This window comes from Photinus pyralis, unplaced genomic scaffold (genome assembly GCF_008802855.1).
Source record: "Photinus pyralis isolate 1611_PpyrPB1 unplaced genomic scaffold, Ppyr1.3 Ppyr1.4_LG2, whole genome shotgun sequence".
Taxonomy (NCBI): Eukaryota; Metazoa; Arthropoda; class Insecta; order Coleoptera; family Lampyridae; genus Photinus; species Photinus pyralis.
Genome location: NW_022170403.1, coordinates 17,693,924 through 17,709,797, shown reverse-complemented (window position 1 = coordinate 17,709,797; position 15,874 = coordinate 17,693,924). Strand labels below are relative to the sequence as shown.

General features: G+C 37.6%; 3 protein-coding genes across 4 annotated transcripts; 2 read left to right on the top strand and 1 right to left on the bottom strand.

Annotated features, from left to right (window-relative positions):
- Positions 1 to 3,932: 3,932 nt before the first annotated feature.
- On the top strand, positions 3,933 to 5,639 carry LOC116164717. Of its 2 annotated transcripts, none has more exons than XM_031478928.1 (5): positions 3,933 to 4,020; positions 4,071 to 4,163; positions 4,207 to 4,342; positions 4,391 to 4,530; positions 4,578 to 5,639. In XM_031478928.1, exons 1-5 carry the CDS (start codon positions 3,960 to 3,962, stop codon positions 4,871 to 4,873), a joined length of 726 nt encoding a protein of 241 aa, XP_031334788.1. In that variant the 5' UTR covers positions 3,933 to 3,959; the 3' UTR covers positions 4,874 to 5,639. The 2 variants fall into 2 exon arrangements, with proteins under 2 accessions (XP_031334788.1, XP_031334789.1); XM_031478929.1 differs by having other exon boundaries at positions 3,947 to 4,015.
- A 3,072-nt stretch (positions 5,640 to 8,711) lies between these two features.
- LOC116163330 (farnesol dehydrogenase-like) lies at positions 8,712 to 10,029 on the bottom strand. The gene is made up of 4 exons (XM_031477217.1): positions 9,760 to 10,029; positions 9,252 to 9,713; positions 9,068 to 9,202; positions 8,712 to 9,015 (listed from the first exon to the last, which is right to left on the bottom strand). Exons 1-4 carry the CDS (start codon positions 9,853 to 9,855, stop codon positions 8,983 to 8,985), a joined length of 726 nt encoding a protein of 241 aa, XP_031333077.1. The 5' UTR covers positions 9,856 to 10,029; the 3' UTR covers positions 8,712 to 8,982.
- Positions 10,030 to 14,399: 4,370 nt separating this feature from the next.
- Positions 14,400 to 15,482, top strand: LOC116163329 (farnesol dehydrogenase-like). Its single transcript, XM_031477216.1, has 3 exons — positions 14,400 to 14,696; positions 14,748 to 15,203; positions 15,257 to 15,482. Exons 1-3 carry the CDS (start codon positions 14,589 to 14,591, stop codon positions 15,434 to 15,436), a joined length of 744 nt encoding a protein of 247 aa, XP_031333076.1. The 5' UTR covers positions 14,400 to 14,588; the 3' UTR covers positions 15,437 to 15,482.
- Positions 15,483 to 15,874: the final 392 nt, after the last annotated feature.

The following is a 15,874-nucleotide window of genomic DNA, read 5'->3' as shown; positions in this document are numbered from 1 at the left end:
GTGTAGTTTTTTTTTGGGGTTATTTAATGTAGGTTTGCATTTCTGTATAATTTGTTTGTGTTTTGTATACAAAGATTTATGTTTTCTATTATTTTCAATCCTTGCTTTTGAAATTGACATGCTTTAACCTCAATACTGGATCGCGTGTATGAAAAACGCCGTTAACTTCTACTGTTTGCCCAATTTATGGTTTGGGTCCTGTGATAATCCACCCTGATGGTTAGGCAACACACATTTACATCTGAAACAAAAATAGAATATGCTCTGTATATAACCAACGACCGTTTTGCGCAGATGCCGAATACTAGGGGATTTTGGTAACGAAGCTAGGAGAGAATGGAGAGAAGATGGCGACGAGGCCGACGGAAGGCACACGCTTTCCCGGTTTTTTTTTGATTATTCTTGATTATTTTTGGTGGTGGTGTTTTGAAGATGTATTTACAGGTAGTAACCATTTTATTCTTTCTTGTACTACATATTTAATCATTGAATTTCTTGCCACAATGTGATATTTACATTTTGCTGATTTTGCATAAACTACGATATCTGAATCATGGCGTACTCCATGCCTTTGTTTCGTGTACCGTTAGATGAATCATGTTTGTGTCATATTGTACAGATGATTATGCCATTATTTTGTTTAATTAAGTAATTTACTTCTGTTATTCATGAGGAGTTGATTATCGGTGTGATGTTGCTCTGTTCGATTGACCCGTAACAATTCCGTGAGGGAAGCACCTAATACAGTTAGATTGTTCGCTGTATCTGTTACTTTCTGTTTCGTGGCTCGCTACAGTTCTTGTGCGTTAGCTATACGAAGGGGGGGGGGCTCTTTTATTTGATGTTTTGATGTTTGTGTGTGCGAGTGGGTATTTCTGTCTCCGTGGAGTAGGTACCTAATGCAGTTAGATCGTTCGCTGTATCTGTTGCTTACTCGTCTCGCGCAGGCTGCAGTTCTTAGCGTCTCGCATTAGCGAGAAAGGGGGATCCTCTCATTTACATTTCCTCTATTTAAAATATGTTTTGTTTGAGCGATAATCGATTTTCACATGAATACTTGCTATGGGCCAATGGCATTCTCACATGTACTTTTCGTGTTAAATTAAATTATGTTAACTGAAGGATGGAGAAGAGCCACACCATTTACATGTTTCCTATGTACATGCAATTTGTTTATTTGACGAGTTGTGTTATTTCTATTGATCGTACAGTTATTTTGATGTGTTTTTGTACTGGATTGATTTATCATGTTTTCCACTGCATTTATGATGTCTTGTGTATTTTGATTTTATGAACTTGTTTAATTGCACTTGATTTGATTATCTGATTTTTATCATACAATTTGCGATGCTTTATTTATGTGTATTTTCTCTTGCATTTTATTGCTGTAGGTGATTTATTTTATGTATTTGTGTGGCCTGTGCCAGGGTTTTAGTCCCGTAGAAGGTTTCCCTGGCATGGTCTTGTGTGTGCGTTAATATATTTATTTGATCTTGTCATTTCTTACGCACAAAAGTTCTGTCTTTTATTTAATTCCCTTCCCGATTATGTCTCACGTCCCAACACATAAAAGAACCGACTACACAACGTAGGAGTCCATTCGTGCCACCCATATCGAGCCGACTGTCATCCAAATTCAAAAGTGCCGCGAGACTACCATCGTTTCGACTTGAAAGGTAGGTGGCTCTGCTTGTAGTTTTTGCCAGAGTTGCCAACCGTAAGTATAGGGTAAGTCAACGTTTTCCGTGTCGGCTTGATAGACCCCCCTAGGAACATTACAGTCCGAATATTTAATTTATGTTTTTGGCCCTTCGTCTAAATTCGTGTAAATTATCGAATTTCAGATTGTGTGTACTGACTTGTTGCTTGTAAACTAACACTTTTCGCCTTGAAGAGACAGTTACAAGGATGGAAAATACTGTAGCCAAACAAACGACATCTAAGTCTGTGATTGATCCGGAATCTCTGAGAGACTTGAATATCCTGCACGAGGGACAAGTCCCAAGGGTGGGACTCTGCTAACAAAATCTCTTTGGTTAGCCTATATACGAATTATAGAGTAGAAGCAAGGGGTTAAGTACACCGTACATGACGAAGTTCTTCCCATTAGATCTTTAAAGTTCATTTGATTCTTTTGTTTCGTCAAATTCCTCAAGTAGGGACATCAAACTCTTTGTATCTGTCTGTTTTGTCAAATACTTGAGATACCTGAGATTGCTTAGACTTTTTAGCTTCTCTAGATTTATCCGATTGTAAAGATTCTTCCATTTTATGGTTTTCTCCGTTTCCCTGACCCAAACAATTTTTACACGAATCTGGAGAATTAAAGAAACTTAGGAATCCAAAAAATGATTTGGATTAAAGCGTTTTGAACAATTTGAAGAGTCGGAACAATTAGAAGAACCGGAAGACTGACAAAAATAAAATGTTGAATGGATTTGGAAAAATTAAAAGAATCTGTAGAATCCCACGAATGTGACAGATCTAATGGATCAGAGTAATTCTACCAATTCTACAATGAAGGTATATACCGAGAATAAGCTATACCTATAATAAATGTCGACGGTTGCGTTGGTTACCATTGTGTCAACCAATGGCATACATGTTGCTATGGCAGTTATTCCAGGAATATCTTATTCTCCGTAAAAGTGTAATTGTAAAGCCGGCCCTAGAGATCGCGTAAAACGAAGGCAAATCATATGACTTGTGTACACTTTTCAACCGGAAACGAACTCTCGTAGTGTTATCGGATTAGCGTGCTCTCATTAAACTAAATTTTTACCACGAAAGCGTTGAGTTCTAAGGTACAAAGCATTTCATTGCGCAATATTTTAAGTGGCTAGTTACGTTTAAAAAACAAGTTCATCAATTAAAACTGTGCACTTCTATTGTATATACGGGGTGTTATTAGATCTACATTAACCGACAACCGGTGAAAAGTACAAAGACAATTAGTTCGTGCTTTTGTTGGCTGTCAAAACCTTAAGTAATAAAGGGCACGTTTCCACACCGCGAAACATTGCCAACTATTCTAGTAAATAAATCAAATTTCAACTAATAAATTGTGACAAACTGAAGCACGGTTAGTTCTGGATAATAATGCCTGTAAACTCTTCTAAAAACATTGAAGACGAAAGTGACGAAGCATATGAAGGCGCTTCTGTCATCCCCTAAGATGTCACTTGCTGATAAAGGTTAGTTTGTGTAAAACATTGCATGCTCATGCTCCCAAAGTTTATGGTTGTGACAATTATGGATATTGGGGGAAGTTGCAGCTTGCAGATCAGAGGAATTGTTAAAAATGAACGTAGACTACATAGAAGATGGAGAATCGATGTTGGTAGTTAGAATTCCAGGTACAAAAACTAAAAGTCAAGAGTTTTTACCATTGTTGAGGCGGAGAAGAACTCAGTTATTTGGCATTATATAGGAAGAGCTGGATGTACACCAAGGCCCTTTATAAATTGTACTTTTCATATTACCTGTTCTGAAAATAAAGAAAATGAATAGGTACTTTCTGAACGTTTTACAAGAAATCAAAAATGAGGGATTAAAATTTTTTTAATCCCTAGGGATTAAAATTACCTATTAATGCACAAAAATTAGGGATTAAATTCAATAAAAACGTGTCGGCATTGGAAAAAAATATTTCTGTTTAAAGTCACACGATCATGTGCTTTGTGCACCAGGACACCCTTGATAAGGGTTTTCTAAAAATTAAAACGTAGTACCTACTAGTGATTTTTGAAATAAATTTTTTAAAATTTACAATCTTTGATCCTTTGTGTGATGTGTTAGATGTTATATTTATCAAAATTTTCCCATGATTTTGAATTTTCAAGATCAACAATGTTAACAACAACATAATGAATAAAAATACCCATAGCCTTCCTCTACATAGAAATGGAGATTGAAATTATTCCACCATAGAATCGTACCCCACGCAAACCTGTTTTACGATGAAGATCCGCGTAGTGGTACTTTCCATTTTAATTTTTCTGACCTCATGTAAAAAGTTACGTGAGTACCTACCTTGTCCCTAACTCACCACTCAATTAATAATATTTTAGCATCCAATTTTAAGTTATGCGATCACTTTGGTCCCAATCTCAACGAATGCCTAACCGACGCCGTTACGAGTGCAGTGCATCAGATGAAGAACGGTTCGTGTGCAAACCGTTTCGATTTACTAAATCTTCGTTCTAGGGCTTCCTGAAATTGACGCGCCGCCTCTGGACCCTTTGCAAATTTCAAGTGCTGCCGTGGAGAAGGGGGGCCTCCACATCCACTTTTTCGACATTCACGTTTACAATATCACTGACTCACTTGTGCACCATGTCAAGTACTGAAACCCTTCATAGCACTTTGTTACATAATGGCCGTGTTTTAGCGCAACTATAACATCGAGTCGGATACACATGACGATGTTGGCGAGTGCAGAAGAAATACTCACGACTATGGACTACAATATTAAGGGAAGCTTGCTAGTATTCACTTTAAACGGTGGAGACAAGGCTGTTATCAGATTCAGTAAGTGCCCAAAATGAATCGCAATGCTAACCACGAGTTTTTGACAGAGAACGTTACGTTTGATCTAGAACTAGATGGAGACGTTGTCGAAAAAAATGGAGAGCAGCGTTTCAGGATCAATACGTTCACAGCAAAATTAGATCCAGCTCTGGTCACGTACGATATGCAAGACATCTTTCAAGGCCAAAAAGAACTGACCGACGTGTTCAATAGGGCTCTAAACGAAAATTGGCACGTGTTCTTTTACGAAACTCAGCCTGAATTTGAAGAAATTCTAAGTCAATTTCTTGTACAGTACGCGAATAACGTTTTTAAGTATGTGCCGATAGAAAAACCTAACTAATAATAGGCATCGTTCATTTTGTTATGCGGTCTCGAAAATCGAAAAGTGCATACCCAATATAGGTACCCTATTCAAAAACACGGTGCACTGTATGGTTCTCGAAAAGGATTCAATTTTAAGAACTTTTTAAGGGTAGCTTCCAAACGACACATGCGATTCCCTGTTTATTTAAGTAACATTATTGTTTTGGAACAACTCAAATGTAACACCTTGTGTGCTAGTATAAAGTATATATACTGTGAATGTAGGTAAAGTTTTATTTGAAAATAAAAATCGGTAGATTGAAAACCCTAAGCAATCTACTGTGAAAACAACGTCAGGTGGCCGTGATATAATACCGAAGATAATACCGGGTCACCCTGTATATGCGAATGCTTTAATATAATTTAAATATGCAGGATTTCATTACGAATAAGCACAGAATTGGTTTATTTCATTGGAATTTGTTACTTTATTGTCTATTTTACAATTGTTTTTAATTGCACAATTAAAATGTAAATTTTTTATTTAAATTGTAAATGTGTAAATTGGTGCATTTAATAGCTACCAGTTTGTGTACGATAAGGACGTTGTTATTACGAAAATTAATGGACGCATGTGTGTTTGGCACCTATAACAAAGGATGTGGTACGATTTCTTTTGAAGGTAATTTTGTTATGGAAGAGGGGACATAGCAAGCGTTCTGTATTGGTGTTACATTTGAAATTGGCGGAAGTAGGGGTATGATGGTATAGTGGAAGTGGCGTTTTTTTTAAATAGGAAAAATAAGGAAAAGACGGAGCTGTTCACCACAAAAGTTTAAAGTGTTATGCGTCTGTATAACCATAAGAAAGAGATTCAACACAACAGATCGGGTGATTGAATTCAGTGTAATAGCAAAGAAATGAAGTTTCCTGAAGCTGTCAACGAGTGTTTTTGTTAGTGCATACAGATCGCATTTTGACCAGATTATAGATTATTAAAAAAACTGTAAGTAATTTTAAGTTTTTTTTTATTTAGTTGTAATCGAACACTTGCGTGTGGGGTAAATGTAAATACGGGCTTGTGCCCCTCCTTATTTCAATTTTTTTCTTGATGATTTTCTGCGTAAGTGTTTTGGAATAATTTTTTTTGTCATGGCGTGTTTATTTGAATCCATTGTACGGCCCAGATAGAGTTTTCATGTTCATATTTTTCGATTTGTTCACAGTGTAAATCAAAGGGCCGTATGAATAAAAGGAAGCAAATGCTTATACTTACAAAATTCAAAGTAAATACTCGTAACTGCCCCTTCATACTGGTCTGTTTAGCATGGTTTAGCAGCGCTGCACTGCGTCCTGTCCTGCTGCTCAGAAGCGCTGCTAAATCGCCCAGTGTGAAGGAGCAATTACGAGTATTTACTTTGAATTTTGCAAGTATAAGCATTTGCTTCCTTTTATTCATATGGGCCAAAGTTTCTTTCTAATTAATTCTTTGGGATTTACGGAAGTATTTCAAATTATCAATTCAGGTTAATATTAGGACTTGGCTTTGTAGCGAATGCTGGAGATGTAGGAGGAGAAATGAAAATAATTCCACGTTTCAGCTAGCGGGACGGGTGTTTTGTGCACCATAAACAAATAAAATAAATGAAAAGGAGAAAAGTGCAAAGTAGGGAATGCAATGCCGGGATCGCAGGCTTTAAATGTGACGGAACCCCGCAGCGTCCTTTGCTGATTTGATCTGGTAGGTAATTCAATCGGTATGGTACGGGCTTTCGGAAGCGGTATAAAAGCGGAACAAAATACAGTGTGGTAGTCGAAGGAATCATGAAGAAGGTATACGTTAGTTTGCTTTTTTTTCCGAAATTTTCTTAGGGTTTTGTTTGTATCAGTCGAAATGCATAAAAATAGGGGGTGTTCTATTAAAAAAACTCAAGTTTGATACACCACTGGAATACAGTACGCCCCTGGCGATAAAAAATATTTATATTTATATTAAATATTTTAGAAACACAGAAATACATATATTGTGTACAATTTTTCTCTAAGACTTTTTTCGGTATCTTTCATGGCAAAATTATTATGATCCAAGGGGTCTTAGATGGGCACGGTGGTATACTGGAAATGTTATTCCGGACAATGAGTAATCTCGATAGCTTTATTCGTCAACCGGAAATGATTTCTAAAGTTTCTAAAGTCTTCGGAAAAACAACGGAGGATATAGTAACCCGCTTTTAGACCATACTAGTAAACCCGGCGAATTTCGTACCTCCTATCACCAGTGCCGGCCCGTGTGGCGCAGTTCAATTAAAGCTGGACTGTGGTGCTAAGGGTCTCTGGTTCGAATCCGGGTTCGGGCATGGATATTTGTAAATGTATAGTGGGTTGGGCAGCCTTGACTGAAATCCCGCCCACTCAAAAATAAATGCAAAATAAAAATAATGTCCCACTCCAGGTTTTGGCCGATCTCGCGCAGGTTTATTAGATCAGAAACCTTCGCGGGCGTACGTAATCGACGGTGTATTTTTTCGCCTCTCGCCTCCAGTCGACTGTATGGATTCTTCTAGAGCCGTAGTAGATCTCGCTTTAGCGCCAAAATATTTTATTTAGGTACATCTTTCCTACAATTTTTTGGAAATTATATTTTATACAAACGTCATGATGAAAATCCGATACAACTGAATACCGAACGATCCTCGAGATCTTCACGCATACATCATTTTTACAATACCACCGACTGCGCATGCGCAAAACAAATTTTTTGATTCGGCAGACGAACAGCAATACAAAATTATAAACGACCTCAAGGATCTTTAATAATATATTATATAATACATACATAAATGTATAAAACTATTATCTATGTAGCTCAGTAATATAAGAGTGTTCGGCTACATAGCCGGAGGTCGGGTGTTCGAACCTGGGCTGAGGTAAGAATTTTTCGTATGTGGCAGAGATGGGAATTTTCCTCAGTGTCGAGCATTCTGCTATTAGCAATGCTCAATAAACCTTTGTTTCTATTGGATATTTTTTAATGACCTAATCATAGTGAACTAATGATAAACCCACCATATATGAATAATCTGAATTTAACGAAACTGAATGAGCTTAGAAAACTGTACAATCCAAAGAATTTGAAAATTTTTAAAAAACTAAAACATTGATAGATCTCTAAGCAACAAAATGATTTAAAAGCTGAAGGATTAGGAAATAAATAAATAGATTCTGGGGATGTCGATGAACCAACAATATAATTGAAGAATTTAAAAATCCCTTTCGGCTCGGCCGATCAGGTGAAGGTATATTTTTTAAATGTGCGCCATTTTGATCCAATATGGCGGAATTGGCCGATTTACGAGCTTGACCGAGATACGAGTATGTATGAGTTACACCAACCCTTAAAGTTTGGTCGAAATCGGTCATAACAAAATTAGAGTGTTTCTTGGAAATGACATACAGAGTGTCTTCAATTGAGTAGGATAACATGGCTATCTTTGTTATTATTATCTATACTTAAAGATTCGGTTAAATCGGCAAAGTTGTGTAGTTTTTTATGCTTATGGATATTCCGATGGCATATTTCGAAAAAATTAATCGTTTCGTAGATAATTAGAAAAAAGTGAAAATCGACATTTTTAAAAAGTTCAGTTATTTTAGTAACAAAGAGAGCTATTGAAAAAAGTTTCAAATAAAAGTTGCAAAATTCAACGGGATAAATTCAACAAGTGTAAGAAAAAATTTTTCAAAATGGCGATTTTCACCATCAACTTTCTTATTTTAAATGGGCGCTATACTGGATTTTTCCGTCACTCGATAGAGAACAATTTCAAAACCAGCGATACCAAACATTTAGTGTTTGGGAATAAACCTTGTATTTTTGCTTTGAAGTTAACAATGTATTTCTTATGGAAATAATTCCATGGCCGTGTCGATGGTGACTATGAGAGACAATAAACAAACGAATTTGGTTTCAATCATAATCAGCCATGGAATTATTACCATAAGAAATACCCTACCTACCAACAGGCACTTACAGACCACAACAATTGAAAAGAGATGCAACTAGGTTGGACCTTTTGAACCAATAAAACTACATCTTCTGCATTGCAGTTAACTTTAATTTCTATCTAAAAATCTTGGCGGCGACCGTTAAAAAATGGCCCTCAACACGATATCATGAACCTAAAATTCAAACGACTTTTACGCTTAAAAGTACTTAAAATCGGTTAAATACCTGGACGTGTGGCGGTGTCGAAATGATGTAAGAAATCGCATCTGCAACATCCTTCCCCTTCAACATCGGTATGTTTGCCAGTACTTCGCGAGGCAGCGGATTTCCCTCCGATTCGGTAAGCCCAGGGCTAACGCTCTACTGAAAAAATGGCGATTTTTCTGTGGAAACTATTCGAAAACCCTACCGAAATTTTTATCCGGCTTCCACCTGCCACCAGTTCCTGCCTTAAAGCCTCTGTTAGGGCAGTTACACCAAACTTGCTGGCTGCGTAAACGTGGGCTGCTACCGGTACTGGAACCGTGTGACCGCTGGTACTGTTGATATGCACTATGTGACCATCGACTTTGTTAGCCTTCATACATCTCACTGCTTCCCTGGTCATCATGCATAGTCCCACAACGTTGAGATCGAGCATACTCTTCCAATCGGTCGTGTTTCCGTCACACAGACTTGTAGGCCTCAACACTCCCGCATTATTCACCAGAACATGGACGGGACCCAAATTCTCCCCAATCCATTTATAAGCGTTTAGTACATCCTCCTCCTTGGCAACGTCGGCTGTTAAATGGTAGTACCTTCCCTTTCTTCCTTCGAGAGTCCGAGCCAATTCCTCTCCTAGTTCTTTACGCCTGGCCAGTCCTACAACCTGAAAATCCTAATGAAGTCATTGTTTGCCGTAAGAGAGTACCTACTGTCAACCCAACATCCACCAATCGTTCGGCAATTACGGATCCGATCCCCGAAGTGGTGCCGGTCACGATAGCCACCTTACCTTCCCATCTGTTCATGTTGTTAAACTGATATACGGGACCATGTGCACGTTGGAGGAGATTATATATCAGAGATTAGAACAAACACATATTTGATAACGGATATCAATGATCGTTGTACTTTGCGCTGAATTAAAGTTATTCACTTTATAGGTTGACCCATGAAAGCGTTTCTAGTAACTACATAGCTGTCGCTACTCTCAGACGTTGGGATACAATATAATTGTGCTATTACAATGTTTCTTATGACATTTTCTGCAACTCACAACTGTCACGTGACACGCGCAATATGCCTTGTGCATAAAAGTAACCACAGAGGTAAAGTTTCCCTCAAGGTTTTGATTGCGCAGTCCAATCCCTGAGATTTTCTTCACCGTATCTGCTGTAAACCTTGAGGCTGCCGATTGACTGTACTAGACTCCTAAAAAAACACCCTGTAGATTCTCATTATTATTAATATGACCAGTGATGTAAGCCTTTCAGCGTAATTTCAAAATTTAACGAAATATCTCAAAAACTGCACCCTGTAAATCGGTAACGAATCGTTTGCAGACCTATTCGTTTATATAACTGTCACATCATATTTAGGAATAGCCTGTATACGAGTCAGGAATTGACGTATGCCTAATATCAGTCCGTGTGTGGTGCACCCTTATTTAAAGGACATGCTGAAGATCTCGATTGAACAGCTTTGTCTTGACGAAAAACTGTACGTCTGTGGCTACCTTTAATGACAACACGCTGTACTCATGCTGTAGTATGTTGGTAGCTTCCGCTATCTCTCGGTAACTTTAGAGCATAATCCATGTAAGGGAATGTCGGCGAGTTGTTAGTGCGTTAGAAATTGAATTATAAATTGGTGATCTTTATTTGTAATTAGAAAATTAAGTTAATAATTGCGTAATTCAAGACCGCCTCGGGTTCTTACGAAAACCTCTTTTCAGTTAGGATAGGATAAAGGGGTTATATTTTCACGTCTCAAAAACGACATGATGAATTCAATTCACTGTCAATGTTTACAAACCGCTCACAACAATACACGCCATTTGCAAATTACATCAGCGGCTCTAGGGTTAATCTGAATCGCGAATATAAAATTTAAAAAATCTGCATCTGCGGGGAATTGAACCCAGGCTATCTAATGCTGACTCTAGAATTCTCTAGATGCTTTTCGTTTGCTACATATATTAGCAAATTGAATTAATAAGCGGAACGTGTCTACTCTACCTAAAAATACCGGTCCTTTGTCCTTTACCGGTACCGGTGTCGGTTCCGGTTATCATAACTTCTTAAATAACGGTTCTGGGTCCAAGTGAAGGGTCTATAAATGCAATCGGTTGCGGTACCGGTTCCAACCCCCGGTTGAAAGCACAACGGTTTGACCTGAAGTACGGTAATGAAAAATCGTAAAATATTATAAAACAATGAAATTGTGAATTATTTGTTTAATAATGACCGTTATTATTATTCAGATTGTGAAAGATCGAAATAAATTACATTGCAAGAATAAACTATGAAAATGGTAGTTCACAGAGTAAAAACAGGAATAGACTGAGGAAAAAAAGGCCTGCCAAGAAAAAAAAACCAGTCGACAAATTAATATTCAATTGTGTAGTTTGTAATAACGCATAACATATAATTATAACGACAATATAAAGAATAGCATAAAAGCTTCGAGCGAGGTGAAAAAACCGACTTTGGAAAAGTTTGACACAAAGCCAATATTCAGTTATCACATGTCAAGGGTTACAAGAATCGATTAGCAATTGGGTTTGGGTATCAGCAAGGTGGCTCTTTTCTAAGGACTTTCTAAGAACATAAAAACAAAAATATACCTGCACTTTTACCTGCAACGCACATGTGATTTCAAAACGAGGAGGTATACTACATATTCAAGTCAAGTGCAAATATTCAACAATCTTGACATTTGATTAATAAATCCAAATTGGTCACAGTCAAAGTTAAACACAAGGATCTGACCCATCTCAGATTCAATAAAATCCTTCTGAGTGGAAGATGGAAAAGTACATGCGGCTTTGTAAGACAAATTCAAATTTACGATAAAATATGTGGTAATCAGTGAATTGCAACTCATATATCACACATAGTTTCTAAGCCGAAGAGTTTTTTTATTACCAGAATCTCGTCCTCGAGATAGGTAGTAAATTATGGACCCTCGTTCGGGTTTTCCAAGTCTATAGTTGAGAATCGAGGGCAGTCCCAGCATTGAGTGCCGTAACTAATTCGGTTACAATTCTTATCACTTTTGTGATCCGTCTCTTCATGGCGAAAATGTTAGTTTAGAAACAACAAGTCAGTACACATACACACAAAGAATAATCAAAAATACATGTAACAAAAGGTTAACGGTATCAAACACATGAATTTGCATTGAGGTTAAATCAAGTCGTCCTCAAAATCAAGGATTAAAACTCACAAAAAATATGAAATTTTGCATACAACGGCAAAACACAAATACATTATAAATAAATTCAAAGATTACTACCTACCTCCATTAAATAACACATAAAAACAACAAACATTTACGGAACGATGCTTTCGTGATCGCCATTAAAAAAAAGATGCAACTTACCCCTCCTAATAATTGAGTGGTTGTCAGCTCTCAAAAATGTGATCCTCAACCATAAAAACCCTGTACTGTAAATTCAAGGTGACATGTACTATAGACAGTTGTGGCCTTAGAGAAGGAACTCGGGGAAGGAATCGTTCACTCAATGATTAACATTTGAACTTTTTTTAAGGGGAAGGGGCACCTAAGTAAATGACGCATGCTTTATGGCCAAGTGAACGTTCACTTGGGCATAAGACTCTGTAAGCGCTCGTGACACAAAGGCGGGAAAACCTAATTTTTAGGTTAAAATTAAAATGACTACGTGGTCACTCTCATGAGATGGAATGTTTGGATGGAGTCATGGAGTTAGCTCCTTTTCTCTCTTTTTTGTAATAAAAAAACTACGATGTCAATACTTTTTCTGGTCCACCAATAAAGATAAAAGAATGCTTTAGAGCAAAATGGGTGATCATAACCCATAAACGAACGCACCTCACAAAGTTGCTTGTGTGGGTGCGTGCTCGTAAGTGACACGATGGGCGCTGTCAGCGGACAACAGCGACAAATCAGAAGTAAGCGTATAAGAAACTCCCGCTGACTAAATAGTGCACAGCCAGCACAGCTGCTGATAAAAAGCTGATTCTTAGCGTAGCCGTTCAGCGAATTTACTGTGTGAACCCCCGCCTCATGTGGCGCAGTTGAGTTGAACCTCGGCTACGGTACTAAGGGTCCCTGGTTCGAATCCAGGTTCGGGCATGGGTATTTATAGTGGGTTGGTAGAGCAGCCTTGGCTGAAACTAGGATTGCCAACTGTCCCGCTTTTTATACAAAGTGTTCCGCGTCTTGCTTAAATGTTTGGCGGGACGTCGAACAAAAGCGTCGCGTCGCCGGCAACCGCCGCTTGAAAGATATTTTTATTGTTTTCCAATTTTTGGCATCAATGCCTCCTTCCAATGCTGCAACGGAAAGGATTTTTTCTCTATCTGAAAATGCTTGGACAGAAAATAGAAATAGACTCACAGTAGACAGTAGACTTCCATGTTCAGAATTTTTTGACTATTGCCTGAAGAACAAAGCTTTATTACATGCTGCTAAAACTAAAAACAAATACAGCTTTAAGTAAAAAAAATAACTACTTACCTAAAGTTCCTTCTTATGTGGAAAAATGAAGTGAATTGGGACTCAAGTTTTTATTATTTTAAGTGTAAAATTCAGCTAGTAGAGTTTTCCGAAGAGATCCGAGTTTGAAACTTTGTCGATGAAGGACTCCATAAATGTTTGAGTGATTGTTTTTGTTTTTTATTTATTTTTTTTATTTTTATTTTTTTTTGTTTTTTTATTTTATTTTATTATTTTATAAAAAATAATAAAAACTGTGAGTGTCAATTCACTTCATTGTTCCAATAAGCAATATTTATGGAGTCCTTCATCAATAAAGTTCCTTCTTATGTCTTTAATGCGTATAAGTAAGTACCTACACATTTTGTAATTTTCGAGTTGTTGTTAAAGTAAAGAAATAGAAAAAAGTTTTACTTTATGTTTTTTTACTTCAAATAGCATATTTATATTATTTTTACCAGATTTTTTTGTTTTGTATCGGAAGAAAATATATTGTTTATTTTTAAAATTTGTTTCACTTACGTTTTCTCCAAACGGAATTCAGCGTCCCGCTTTTTTGTCCAAAATCCCGCTCTTTTTAGTCTGCCAACCCGACAGTTCTCATACTTAAAACAGTTGGCGAACCTAGCTGAAACCCCGCCCCATTGATTATGTAATAATCAATGCCCGCCCGCTCAAAAATAATATTAAAAATTAGCCGCTGCTGTCCGCTGATTGCGCCCAATTTTCTCGCTTGCATATTATGTCAACTGATGTCAATCCTCCTAGATGGTACGTCAACCATACGTACAAGAAAGTAATGGTTGTAGTCGTCGAGTAGGAACACAATTAATATTTTATTATTATTTTGTTATAGCTGGTACACAGCTCACTTACTATCGTAAGCTGTGGCTGGTATTTGTGTAATAAGAATAGCATCACACAGATTACAATATGCACTATGGCCTTGGTGGTTGACGACACCTTATCAATTAGTAGGGTCATACTGTTATCGTCTCGAACGTATTTTTAGAACACTTCTAGTTGTTAGTTGTTACCCCACAAGGAACATTCCTCAAAAATGGTGCTCTCAATGGAACGTTGGGTTGGAAAAGTTGCCGTAGTAACGGGGGCGAGTGCCGGAATCGGCGCGGCGATTGTAAAAGAGCTGGCCGAAAAAGGAGTGAAGGTAAATGGCATAAATTAAGATACAATCACGAGCAACTTTTTCTGATTACAGGTGGTCGGCTTGGCGAGGCGCAAGGAAAAGATCGACGAAATTGCGAAGTCTGTAAAAACTGGCAAGATTTATGCGGTTAAAGCCGACATCAGTAAGGAAGAGGATATTTTAAGCAGCTTCGAATGGATCAAGAAAAACGTGGGCCCGATCAGCATACTCATTAATAATGCCGGGATTAAACGTAACACCAACCTCACCGATGGTAACACCGAGCAGTGGAGGGAAACCTTCGACACGAACGTCTTGGGATTGTGCATCGCCACACGGGAGGCTGTTAAGGATATGAGAGCTAACAAGATCGATGGCCATATTATTCATATAAACAGCTTGGCAGGTCACCGAGTATCCACCAGAGTTGTTACCAACGTCTACCCGGCCACCAAGTTCGCGGTAACAGCCCTCACTGAGACCCTAAGACAGGAATTAAATTCTATCGGAAGTAAAATTAAAATTTCTGTATGTGTACTAAATGTAACGGTCAAGTAACTAACCCAAAAACATTATTTTAGAGTATAAGTCCGGGAGCTGTTCGAACTGACTTCAGAACGGCATCTAATCTTGTTGAAGATGAGAAGGTATTAAGCAAGTCGCCTTATTTGGAACCAAAGGATGTAGCTGATGCAGTTGTTTATGTTCTATCTACTCCTCCACATGTTCAAATTCATGACCTACTAATGCACCCAGTGTAAATTGAGTTGTTTTGGTTACTTTCAAATTAAATTGTGGTTGCAGTGCTTTGTTATTTTTTTTTTGTTGATTTTGCGGTTTGCGTTTGGAACACAACACTATTATGAAGGCAATTATTCATAATTAAGATTAACAGTATAGGTACGACCTCTGGTGGCAGCACATTATAATTAGTATTGGTGGGATAAGGCTGCCATTTTGTTTATTTACAATGACCCGATGTACAATATTGTAGTTTTTACGTCTGTACGAGTACATATATCTTCATGTGCAATAATTGTAATTACACTTCAAAGAGCAAGGATAATTTGAAACGTCACAATTACACTACCTTAAAGAATTTTACATTTAAATGTGGTCAGTGTAATTACACAACCAACAATAATGATAAGTTTAAGTATCATCGTCTAAGTTAAGTTCGTACACCGGATCCGGATCAA